The sequence below is a fragment of the Pyxicephalus adspersus genome, chromosome 4, assembly GCF_032062135.1.
Source record: "Pyxicephalus adspersus chromosome 4, UCB_Pads_2.0, whole genome shotgun sequence".
NCBI classification, from domain to species: Eukaryota; Metazoa; Chordata; class Amphibia; order Anura; family Pyxicephalidae; genus Pyxicephalus; species Pyxicephalus adspersus.
In genome coordinates, this window is record NC_092861.1 from 143,174,893 (window position 1) to 143,188,616 (window position 13,724).

A 13,724-nucleotide genomic window follows, 5' to 3' on the forward strand; every position below is an offset into this window, starting at 1 on the left:
AGACTAGTGGTCAGATTCAGGAACAACAAAAACCAGGGCTGTCAAACTCCTGTCTTTGAAGGCCAGGATTCGCTTGCATTTTAAGTATACTAAAAGATAGCAATACTTTTAGTGTACCTAGAGAAAGCTGGAAGGGAGCTCGGGTCAAGTCATTGGTATTGTGACTAATGACTTCATTTGTCAAATGTCTCTATGTGTTTGTATGGAAGTCTTGACTTGCATGCAAACCACAGGGGTTGAGTTAGACAGCCCCGACGTATGGTGTCAATGAATCTGATTGCTCATAAAATTTGGTGATGTCATACCTAAACTGCCTAAAGCTCATTCCTCGCTGGAAAGGAATCTGTACCTGAGGGCCTGCAGTGCAAAAATATCCATGCTTCTTTCATTCAGTGATCTTCTCCTTTTTAAGCCTACTCTGATTCCTGATTTCCCTCCCCATTATCATCAGGGGTGACAGGAAAAACAGTCCTGCCTCTACCAAGCTTTGGAACATGGCATGTTAGCAGGACCGCCATATGAAATTTCTAGCCCCTTTTCTTCTATGTCTAAAAGTTCCAGCATGGCAAAAGTCAAGCTCCTTCGATCAGGAACGGGTATAGAAGTAACCCTTGTCCTTCTCTGATGTTAGATTAGTAATAGTGAGCAGCATAAAGGCAATACTAATGTCAATTTTTTTGCCCCCCGCTTGAATTATGAGAACACCATTTAAACAATTCAGGTCTCTTTTAAATTGTCAATTCAATAAAGCATAATGTTACAAAAATAAATTTATTCAACGACATGCAAATACCTTACAGGGATATTTATTTATTCTTTATTTCCTCTGTGATATGCCTGCCTCCTCCACATCACATGCGGCTGCCTCCACTGCTTGCTCATTAGTTAGTTAGTTAGTTCTGGGGGACATTATTTTTTCCTCTGAATACTATTCTGCAGGTACAGCCAAACTTTGAATATTGTATATTTGTAATTGCATTTTCTGTTTTGCTTAGAATACTGATCTCCTTCTCCTGCAGTTTTTTTAGTGCTTGTAATTCTGTTTATGAGAGATTTTAGGCTCATACAGATTAATGAATATAGTTTAGCTGCCAGTGTTTCATTATTAAAAGTGAGGCTGCTGTGTGATTGCTGAACACCAGGAGATTATAGAAACGTCTCTACTTCTTGCTGACAGAGCTGGAAAGCCTAAACACACCTCAATCGTCCATTTAAATTAAGAATTTGCTTACTGCTGTATATTATATTCTGTGAATAGATGTGGAGATGTTTAACCTATCACATCTTTTACAACTCAGCTACAAAATAACATAAAATTAAAAGCAAGAACACAAACTGTGATCAGTATTTCCACATATACAGAATATAATATTGAAAGTGAGTCCAAACCTTAGAAATGTACATTTGGTAGGGTGTATGGACCATCTAGTAATTGTGCCTAGAATTAAAAACTGCCTAGAATCTTCTGAGCCTTGAGCCTCATAGCACATCTGTAGTGTGAGATCTAATCATACAGGTAGAAGAAAGGGATTTACACCCCCAATGAATGGGATTTTTGGAAGCAGTTAGAGAGGCACATCAATAGATCAGAGACTGAATGAAACAGGGAGATCCTTGCACTGCAAGTCCTCAGGTACAGACTCCTCTCCAGCAAGCACAGGCATGAAATCTGATATCACCAAATCTGATCTGATCAGTCAGATTCAGCAACACCATAGATTAAAGTTGTCCAACTCCAACCCTTGAAGGCTGAGTACAGGGGAGAAGGTTGTGAAGGATGGATATTTTCTTATACACTTTTGAACAGAGGAAGCAGGGAGATCCTTGCACTCCAGGCTTTCCAGTACAGATTGCACTCCAGACTAGTGGTCAGATTCAGGAACAACAAAAACCAGGGCTGTCAAACTCCTGTCTTTGAAGGCCAGGATTCGCTTGCATTTTAAGTATACTAAAAGATAGCAATACTTTTAGTGTACCTAGAGAAAGCTGGAAGGGAGCTCGGGTCAAGTCATTGGTATTATGACTAATGACTTCATTTGTCAAATGTCTCTATGTGTTTGTATGGAAGTCTTGACTTGCATGCAAACCACAGGGGTTGAGTTAGACAGCCCCGACGTATGGTGTCAATGAATCTGATTGCTCATAAAATTTGGTGATGTCATACCTAAACTGCCTAAAGCTCATTCCTCGCTGGAAAGGAATCTGTACCTGAGGGCCTGCAGTGCAAAAATATCCATGCTTCTTTCATTCAGTGATCTTCTCCTTTTTAAGCCTACTCTGATTCCTGATTTCCCTCCCCATTATCATCAGGGGTGACAGGAAAAACAGTCCTGCCTCTACCAAGCTTTGGAACATGGCATGTTAGCAGGACCGCCATATGAAATTTCTAGCCCCTTTTCTTCTATGTCTAAAAGTTCCAGCATGGCAAAAGTCAAGCTCCTTCGATCAGGAACGGGTATAGAAGTAACCCTTGTCCTTCTCTGATGTTAGATTAGTAATAGTGAGCAGCATAAAGGCAATACTAATGTCAATTTTTTTGCCCCCCGCTTGAATTATGAGAACACCATTTAAACAATTCAGGTCTCTTTTAAATTGTCAATTCAATAAAGCATAATGTTACAAAAATAAATTTATTCAACGACATGCAAATACCTTACAGGGATATTTATTTATTCTTTATTTCCTCTGTGATATGCCTGCCTCCTCCACATCACATGCAGCTGCCTCCACTGCTTGCTCATTAGTTAGTTAGTTAGTTCTGGGGGACATTATTTTTTCCTCTGAATACTATTCTGCAGGTACAGCCAAACTTTGAATATTGTATATTTGTAATTGCATTTTCTGTTTTGCTTAGAATACTGATCTCCTTCTCCTGCAGTTTTTTTAGTGCTTGTAATTCTGTTTATGAGAGATTTTAGGCTCATACAGATTAATGAATATAGTTTAGCTGCCAGTGTTTCATTATTAAAAGTGAGGCTGCTGTGTGATTGCTGAACACCAGGAGATTATAGAAACGTCTCTACTTCTTGCTGACAGAGCTGGAAAGCCTAAACACACCTCAATCGTCCATTTAAATTAAGAATTTGCTTACTGCTGTATATTATATTGACAGGTTTTCACCTTTTTATGACCTCCCTGCTGCTATATACACAAAAGAAACAGAAATATAAAATAATGTATCCTCAATGGCTGCAATGGCAGATGGACAGGACCTTCTACTATGGCTGGGGGTTGGTGCCAGAGGGGGACTATGGCACATAGAAAAAGTATACAAGAACCCTTGAAATATCTTTCAGGTCTTCCGGGAACCCCTGCTATAATGACTATATACACAATTCACTTTACATTAGTGTGGTGGTCTGTGGAAAGCATCCCTCTTACATTGATGGCCAGTGGGAAGAATGCCACCCTTACAGATAGCCAAAAAGATCACCAATGTCACTTATACTGACCTAAGGGGCACAAACTGCTCATTGCCTAAGGAATCCCTAGCAACCTCTGGAGGAACCCTAAGGTTCTACAGAACTCTGGTTGAGAGTTCTAGACTAAGCTTGTATCTTAATCAGATGCACCGGCTCCTATCCTGTACTGAAATAACATACTCACATTTCAGGTCACACAGTCAGATTCTCACCTGAGCATTAGAAGCTGCAGCATGTCAGATGGAATCCTCTAATTTCCTGGCTGAAGGACATTCAGTACCATCTTGCTTTCTCCTCTTCAGCCTGATTGTCCTTGGCCCATCCATTTCATTCACTGGATTCAGTTCTTTCAATCATGGAGGCTCAACATCAAATATGAGCGTTAATTAGGATGGTCTACATGCAAATGCAATCTGTTTAGGGAAATCCATCCCTCTCACCCAAACACATTGACAAACATTGGACCATCAAGGCATTTTGATATTTACACAATTCTTTCTAAAAGCCAACCCACTGATTCCATTAATGCTGAAGGCTCTTGAGTAGATACCGGGGCAGGGTGCTGTTTTGAGGAAGCTAGAATAATCATCTGATTGCATTTAAATGAAAAGAAATGATGATTATCCCTGGGTCCCTGTAAAAGTCAAGGAAAACTTCTGGCTAAAAGTCCTACAGAATTTGACACTCCAGAGGTTGTTGAGTTTCTGACCCCCTTCTGTGGTTCGACCTGCCGACCTCTGTGTTACTATTGAATTCAGATAATAATGTAAGGAGAGTGGAAGAAACCATAGCAAGTGGCTGTGGAGCTTAAAATCAAGCCTCCCAAAGGTGTTGGGTTCAATAGGATCTCAAACGAACACTTTTTCTTGACGACAGCAGGCGGTTATTCAATGTTTTCTGTTCATAGACAGCTTTATTTTCAAGACTGATTTCAGCGTCAGTCACTTTAACAAAAAACTCATTTGAGCTTGTCTTGTCTTCTCTGATGTATTGGATTGCAAGTCATTCCGAATACCAATGTGTTCATTTCTGCACATCGTGTTGCCTGTCATCTCAGCATTTTCTGGTCTGTGCTTTCTCTTCAACTGAAACTGAATCTAAACAAAGTAAATGTTGTATTTACAGATAACAAATGCTCAACCCTGCCAGCTAACAAAAGCATCTTAATCATTTTTATAAGAATTTAATAAAATTAGAAGGCTCGGTGTCATACATTGAAAATTATGGATATCATGTTGTTGTGTCACAACAAAGGCAGCTTTGTAAAGTGTAATCCTTACATAACAATATATATCTATACAGATAGTCCTCGAGTTAAGGACATCCAACATACAGACAACTCCTATATATGAACAGGGCTTCCATGCTCATTCTGTGCAGGAAGGAGGCTTAATGTTTGTAAACCAAAGCACAGCTCTCCTGCAACCTTTTGTAACCCTTTATTGACCAAGACAAACTCTGCAGTTGTTTCTTTTTGCAAATAAGTTTTGCTCCAGAAGTTAAAACTTGCTAAAATTCCTAACAGGGTTCCAAAACCTTCTTCTTTCTTCTCTTCCTGTATAATTGGCTGGGAAGGAATGATGTAACTCCTGAACAGGTGCAGAGGAGTTCATTAATTCCTGGCATGCACAGCAAGAAATCCACAGCAATCAGGCATGTAGGAGGAATTATTGCAGAAGGAACATCACCTGGCCCTTTCTACAATTATGGTCTGGCCAATTATTATTTCTTATAAGTGTAAAGGTTCCACTTTAACATGCTGAGACATGTAAAGTCTAAGATGGAGCTCTTGGGTTTTTCCAACTTTTCTGAGCATTGGTAGTCTGACCTTGGGAAGAATTTGCTGGGATTGTCACTACGAAAATTGGCAACTGATATCACTTGTAAATAATTTTTTTCACTCTACAATGATAGACTAGTTTTGGAAATTGCTGTATATCTCTTCCAAGTTGACGGGCAGCAACAGTTACTTCTCTAAGATCCATGCTGATGTCTTTCCTCCTTGGCATTGTGTTAACACACACCTCAATGCTCCAGACCAGCAAACTGTCAAAACTCTGCTTTTATAGAGATGATCACACTTCCTAATGATCAATCAATCAATTGCATTTGATTGGCAGCACATGGCTGCTACTTACCCTCCTAATTCCTTTGGAAGTGGTAGAGGTCTACTTCATTTTTCACAAACTGTTTCTGATTCGATTTAACCCTAAAATAAATGTATTGTTCTTCTTATGAGGTTACATTTACATTATTTTAGGACCTGCGCAGGGCAGGATGATTTTTTATTATGACGTGATACAAAAAACCTCAAAAGATAAAGCGGGTATATGCTCTTTTTCTTGTGATTGTATATACTTTTGCCAGTGTTATATGAAATAGTTAGTAGAACATTTCTCACATTTATAGGATTATTTAAATTTAAACAATTTTAAAAATGTAAGATTTGTTTGGTGCTGTGTGTTTCTCTCCTCTTCACACATTGCTATGTTCATTTCTTCTATGTTGTTGGTGTAAGAGGACATTTTGGGTTGTTATATTTCAGTCGAAGGCTGGCTCATGTAAGTGAATATATTTTTGTTTTTGTATTTCTGTCAAAAAAACCCAAAAAGTTGAAAACATTTAGTTGATTCATGGGGCTTGAATTATTAAAGGCTGGGAGAAGACACTTTCATCAGTGAAGCTGGGTGACCCAGAAAACCCAGGAAGGGTCCAGGATTCAAAACATTTGCTAGCAAAACTCAAATGATTTTGAAGAAATCCATTCCAGGGTTGCTGACTCACCCAGCTTTACCGAGGAACATGTATTTTTTCCAGCCTTGGAGAGCTGTAATAAATTAGGCCCATTAGGACTAAATTGTTATAAATCCTTGTAGATCTCATGGTCTTCCTGAGTAAACGGACGATAGTTCTGTGAAATTGCACTGAAGAAGAAACCCATTGAGATTTGTTCCGCTATGTTATTTATGTGATGTATATCAGCTAATTTAAATATTTGTATATATTAATCATGATTGTTATAATACAAATTTGACATTTTAAATTTTATCTAAAAACATTTATTAAAAATACATGCCTATATCGGCCAAATCTGGCCCTCAATGTCCAAATCTGGCCCCCAAAAAAATTCAGAAAATGAACTACATCTGGCCCGCCCGCCCGTCGCATTACCACCTCTCATTATCATTTTCAATACATGAAATACAGACAATATTCCTGTACACCCATCATGTGACACAAAGCCTTGGCAATGATCACATGGTGCCTGACTACCGGGGGCATTGTGTTTGTTTCAATCCATTAGAGACTGCATAGTGTAATATTTAGTGTCAGACAAACCTGTGATGTGAGAGGATGAACAACACACAGCCTGCATAGAGAGATATAAATGAGTCTTTTCAACCCTAAAGTGTGTGTAGAGGGGATTGTTTTTGTTAGTTATGGATAAAGTAGTAACCGTCCTCAATTTTTTCAATAATTTTCAAGTTTGGCCCCCGACTGGGTCTAAGTTTTGAATTTCGGCCCTCTGTGTATTTGTGTTTGACATCCCTGATATAAGAGGAGGTGACAAATGTATTAACTATTTTCTTTTAAATTCCCTCATGTTGCTCATGAATAGAAATAGAAAAAAAAGACCTTCTTGGAATTTAGAATAGAATTCCCTTTAATTTGTGGCATTACGTACTTTTATCATGTGACTGGCAGATGGAGGAGAACAGGAAGAAGATCACAATTTCTGGATATATTATATCTTCTGTACTTTCCGCATTAGATCGATACAATTTGTTATACTCTCCAGCTGTCACGCCTGTAGCAGATATTATGCCAGGTTTTAGGGGGCATCGCTCATGTTGCTGAGCAACCGTCATGGAACGGGTACAATTGTGTTACGAAGTTAGAATGGTAAATGCAGTGTCAGCTGAAACCACAAGCAATATCAAAGTTTTACTTCCGATATCGTGGAATTTGCTCCCTCAGGAAGTAGTTTCAGCAACTATTATAGATTGCTTTATGAAAAAGCTTGATGAATTCTAGAAGAACAGAATATACCTGGATATTAAAGCTTTAAAGTAAAAATAACAGGGAAATAAATTTTTCCCCTGGTGAAGCAAATTGTACCCGGGGTTTTGTTTTGCCTTCCTCTGGACCAAATATGTCTTATAGGGTTTTATATCTGGGATATGTTTTTTTCCCTAGTGGTTGAACTTGATAGATTTATGTCTTCTTTCAACCTAATCTACTATGTAGGTTTTCTAATTTTCTTAGGAAAGAGACTTTTTGGCACAAAATAGGTAGGCAGATGACACACCTGGGTCACACCCCCAGTTTGCAGAACCAGAAGGTATTCAAATGCAAAATATGATTGGTTACATACAGGGATGAGAACAACATGGAAAATAAAAATAAAAGATAGGGGTTTTGTGTTGCAACAAAAATTGTTTTATATAAACTTTCACAATGCTGTGATGTTTATAACAAAAACACCAGATATCATGTATAAATAGCATCCAAACATCATCTCTTAGTGGGTTTAATCAGAATGGGTACTCCAATCTTCTATCGAAATTACAAAGCATATAATTCCAAAAGAGAAGGGAAGGAGTATAAACAACGTTATCATGATAGGTCTCAGGTACTGACGCGTTTCGCCCTCTGGGCTTCCTCAGGGTGAAATGAGAACCTTTCCAATATCTAATCTGTTCTGGTATTAGGCTTGATATATTTTCTCGAGTTCAAACAAAATTTGGGAAGGACAGAAAGAAGAACCTTGAGGAAATGGAAAATCCAGATTAAGTTTAGGGGTTAGGAATAGGAGCACCACTGGTGTTGGTTCAAGGTAAATGGAACCTGTGGTGGTGAGAATAAGAAAAAAGGAGGAAGCAGATCTAGTGGTGTGGAAGTAGTGTCCCTAAATACAGTGATGACTTTTCTACTCTTATTTCCTCTTTTTCAGTAATTCATAACAGTAAATACAATGCAATACTTTTTTTATTTTGAAAGTTCTACTTTGGCCAGGAGGCCACCACTGCTAAACATTATCACCCCCTATCTAAACCTAGCAATAAAAAAAAATAATTACTCAAATTCAAACCTGAACCATCACATGATCTAGCAGATTGTAAGTCTCCTTTTATCTGGGCTGCAAAATGAATGTTATGCATCACGTGCCATATCATCACCTGGTGAGGCAAACAAATCCCCTTGGCTGCTCATTGGGTCATCACAGATTCCCAAATACTCCAATGATGGTGTTCTAAATTTATTTAATCACCGACATCAATACAGAGGGCGAGTCTTGCCGGCAAAATTCAAACGGCAATACTAAACCCTACCCGGATTTCTGAACCCTCATACCTCTACTCAAAGAAATGTATTTACATACATATATAAATATAACATTTATTTATAGAGGTCTATCCATCAGACCAAATTAGGGATAGTGACCAAAGGATAGAAACATTTGTTTCCAAAAGGATTATCCCTTGGAGGTATGATCATACAAAAATAAATGACCATGTCTTCCAACTTGTAAAGGTTTGAGATGCCCCTGGGCTAATTTTTACAGTGATGGTCAATGCATGCAGTGCAAGGGTGCCCAACTTCAGTCCTTGCAGGCGCCAGGCCAGGCTTTCCATATAAAAAGTAATGTTCTGATTCTGTGTAAGTCATTCCTTACTAAAATTTCTGCTTTTTTTAAAAGAAGTATTGACAATGTGTGGGGATCCTTGGCTAGATTTTAAAATATAAATTTACTGTGAACTACTGTACTGTAACCTTATAGCTAAATATGTGGAGTATAAGATTATCTAAGACACTTCTGGCTCTGACTGCTAATTTAGGGAGATCTGTAGTCAGATTTGGTGATTTTACCACTGTGCTGCTCACTGTTCTCCTTGCTGGAGAGAAAGTTGTACCTGAGGACCTGCACAGTAAGGATCTCCCTATTTCATTTATTCTGCAAATCTGTAATTTCAGTACCTCGCGTGCTGCTTCTTCAATATTCCCTAACCAGTCAAATCAAGAGGGGCAACTCTGACATGAGCCAGCAAAGCCATGATCGTTTACCAATTTGCCACTTCTTAGAGAAAAACAAAGCATGGTACAAAATGGGAAAATAATTAGTTGCAAGGTATATTTAGGCAATACTGATGACTAACACTTTGCTCAATGCTTGGGCACATTTTTTATAGTTTAGGTATCTTTTTATAGGATGGCATTTGAAATTATGATTAGCCTTATCTGAAGACCAATATTAAGTGGACACAACTCATCTCCGAGGGTGCTAAAAAGACTTATTGGGCATGATTTATTACAAATCTCCAAGACTGAAGAACCTGGGTGATCCTGCAAACCTAGGATGAATCTGGTCCAAGAATAATAACATCTGCCAATAAATAGCAAATGACTTTAGGGAAACCCATTCCATATTTGCTTGATCACCCAGGTTTACCTATCACAGTCCATTATAGTCTTTCTTCTCCAGTCTTAAGAATTTTATTAAATCAGGCTCATTGAGTTTTATTAGTCTTGGGCAGTGCATCCATTGTGTATAAAACTGCAGCCAAACATTGCTTGTCAATCGTTGAATTGTTGTTGGGACATGCCAGGTACAGAAATGAGTTGCATTCTGAGAATGATGTCCTTTTCATTGCTGCTCTGTGCTAACAACTCTATTTCAAACCTACAGCACGTAATGGCTGCCATTAATGCAGGAATAATACCTCTGGGAAACGGCTCCAGCCAAAACAGCCATTGGGACTTGGGGAGCTCGTTCTTCTTTGCTGGGACTGTTATAACAACAATAGGTAGGACCAGTTTTTCTGTTTATATATCTCTTTGTCAATTGTTATTACAGCAACTGCATTGTTAAGGAAACAAAACATTCCAAATAACGCAATATGCAAGAAAAAAAATGAATATAACTAACTTCTCAGGTTGGCAGTAACCCTAAACTTCATTTTCTATGGCAAGAGCTGGGTGAAAAATCTTCATATCAGCCACACTTCAATGTGTGCAGGATTCCTGGGTATGCCACTGCTCAATAAATTTCCATTCATTGGTTCCTACATCACTACAGGCCACAGTAGTGGCATAGGATGAAACCACAGCACAATGCAGAAGGGTCTCAGGCATCCAAAGTGCTGCTATATGTGTCAGATGCTGAAGATTTTTCAGCCTCCATATCTTTATTAAGAAAGCAAAAATAAGTCACCAGAAAGTAATATTCATGTTCTTTTGCCAGGTTTTTTTTTTTAGGTTAAATATATGTAGGTATCCTCAAAAACATGTTGTGTTCAAAACATATGAATTTTTAATTATCACTGATAGGCTACATTTAACATAATGCTGCTGGTGAGCCTATTCTTTCATTTATTCCCTTCTATTCACCTCTAGCCATTGGGGGTCACAATTACCAAAAAAGAGGGTGCAGAGGACATTGAGAAAAGGTCTTTGAAGTTGAGAAAGCCTGAAACCGTCTTTTATTTGCTTGTCTGTACAAACTTGAAAAAGATTGGCCAGTGTGTTCTATAGATTAAACCAGCCATTCTCAACAGGGGTTCCTCTTGAGGTTGCTAGGAGTTCCTTGAATTGTGGCCACCAACATAAGGGGGGACATTCATTCCACTGACCACCAATTTAGAGGCTTTTTCCCCACTGACCCTAGTTAACTTTGTTTTAGCTGGGGTTCCCAGGGACCTAAAACCTTTTTACAAGGGTTCCTCAAGGGGTACTGCAGCATTCCCAATAAATGTTTGATCAACACATGCATTAAACATTATTTACCCATTCCTTGGTCAATCCAGAGCTGTTCTGATCTGCCTCCAGCTCTGATAGGCTAATGTAATGTAGGGGGGAGCATTTCCCTACAACCACCATCCAATGAGAGCACTCTCTGCTAGTTACATCTGCAATCAGATTAGGACTGCTCCCATTGGCTGCTAGTTCCTAGGGGTGCTCCCAACTGATTTGGTCTAACCTGTTGGGCGGAGTGCAGCTTCACTTAATTGATAGGTACACTGCAATAAACATCAATACATTTACATTCTAATATTATTTTTTATATGTTACTTCTGTTCTCCTTACTCAGTAGTAAATGATAGCATGATTCTAGGCTGAAACATAGAAGGTCCATGTAGAGAAGAACATTTCACCAAGGGCAACCATGCAGTGGATGGCATTATTTGCAGCAGTGGTCCTCTGCAGCTTTTTAACCTGGCCCATGCTGAAACAGACCCATACGCATGGAGTTGGCCAAGCTCATGCTCCCTGCTGCCTGGACAGCTCTAGTTGTATTCCTAAGTAAATGGCTAACATCATGTAGTGATCTGACAACATTCCTCTACTGCACTAATATCCCAAACGTTGTCGGTCCTGTTTGATCTCTACCCTGCTGGACTGTAGATCATCTCATTCTTCTATAATGAAAGATGCATATAGCATAGAAACTGGGCAGGGTTGACATTTCTGCTTGGGATTCCAATGCAGCAGAGAGTTATCGGCTCACTAAGTTATGACTACTGGCATGGTGGGAGAGGTGCATGTATCGTAGACATGTACTGCTTTCTTTTGGCTAAACATACACCTAAAACCTTACAAGTAAGGAGAAACCCTTATTTAAAGGCTTCCTCATATTTTTGTTTTTTTGATATGGTTTATGGCTTTTGGTTAGAGCAGTGCTGCTTTCTGTAATATTCCTCTTATGAAATGGAAAAGCAAACTATTTACCTTTTTTATAAGCATTCTGTGGTCTGTGAATGTCCACACGTAGACTGTGACATTTCCAAATAAGTAGCATAGCCTAGGATTCAAGAACCTGGCTGGAACATTAAAGCACCAGGGCTCTCAGATGAAGAAAGAAGTTGAATAATATTTACCAGGAGTGCAAAATATAACATATTAATGACTAGAATTTGTATAAAGTGCAAAAATGGTGTAAAGGCCATTCCCTAGAATAAATTAGATATTTTCATGGGAACCCTAAACAGGAATATACATTGGTTTATGGTGCTCGAATTTTGTTGCCAGCTAAATTTTCAACCAAAATGGTATTTTAGAACCTCCCCTCCCGAAAAAATAAAAATGCTTACCAGCCTTTATAGCTATAATTTGACAAAAGGGAATTTATACATGAAGTTATAGTTGAGCATTAGCCTGAGTGTCAGGTGTAGGTAAAATGCTTAGTTTAGATGTTATATTGCTAATAAAGTATACATGTCATCTACTCTGAGGCCACCCATTATAACATTATATTAGTGGAGTTATAGAAGGAACTGGGATGGCCCTAAGTTGAATACTCCACTAACTTCCCAGTTCAAATTATCTTCAAAAATACCATGAGGTCAAAACATAAGGTTTGCAAAAATCCTACAGAACACCAAAAAGCCTCCCATTCTGGCATGGTGTTGAGAGGCACCCTTGTTCTCTCTGTCCTCTGAAACAAAAGTTATACCTTCAAAGATCCAGCATGCTCCCTTTTGATTGCATATAGGTTTAGAATTGTGATGGGCAAATTGGTGGCTCAGTGGTCAGCACTCTGGCCTTTGCAGTGCTAAGACCCAGGTTCAAATCTTGGCCAGGGTACTATCTGCATGGAGTTTGCAGATTCTGTGTTTGTGTGGATTTTCTCTGGGTACTTTGGTTTCTTCCCACATTCCAAAAACATGTAGTTAGGTTAATTGGCTTCCCTACAGATTAGACGTAGACTATACTAAAGACATATGACTATGGTAGGGACATTGGACTGTTAGCCCATTGGAGGGACAGCTAGTCAAATGACTATTGACTTTGTAAAGGTCTGTGTAATATTTTATTATTACTATGCAATAATATTAATAATATAGGTTGACTCAACTCATGCAGTGCGTAGGTCATTGCAATCTTCCATATGTTTTAAATAGGCATTATTAGATCCCTCAGAAAGACTTCCTCAAAATGACAAAATGCATGCCCCTAAATTTGAACACTTTTGAACACTTTTGATCCCACTTATCCCAAGTTAAAGTGGAGAATCTAGTAAATATTTGACTTTTGGGAGTAATAGATTTTAAAATATTAAGGAGTAATTAACATAAAACAAGCTTCAGTTACTTGTACAAGGAGAAAGAGGGTCCTTTCGTCTCAACTTCCCCTAAAGAAGCCATATGGCGAAACGCGTTGGAACCTGAGACTCATCCCACTATCCGTTCATTAAGGTTGCCTGAAACACCATCCTGCCCCTTAAGGAATCACTTACATTTGTTCATGTGCTAGTTGAACCCTGTCTAGCCAATACTCACTTTGACTACTTTTACATTAATTATG

The 13,724-nt window shown here is 38.7% G+C and overlaps 1 protein-coding gene across 1 annotated transcript in view; it reads left to right on the forward strand.

Moving 5' to 3' along the window:
* KCNK2 (potassium two pore domain channel subfamily K member 2) overlaps positions 1 to 13,724 on the forward strand; it is an 81,999-nt gene that overhangs the window by 16,298 nt on the left and 51,977 nt on the right. Inside the window, exon 3 of the mRNA XM_072409862.1 lies at positions 10,111 to 10,228. Coding sequence (XP_072265963.1) covers positions 10,111 to 10,228 — 118 coding nt within the window. The remainder of the gene's footprint in view (positions 1 to 10,110; positions 10,229 to 13,724) is intronic.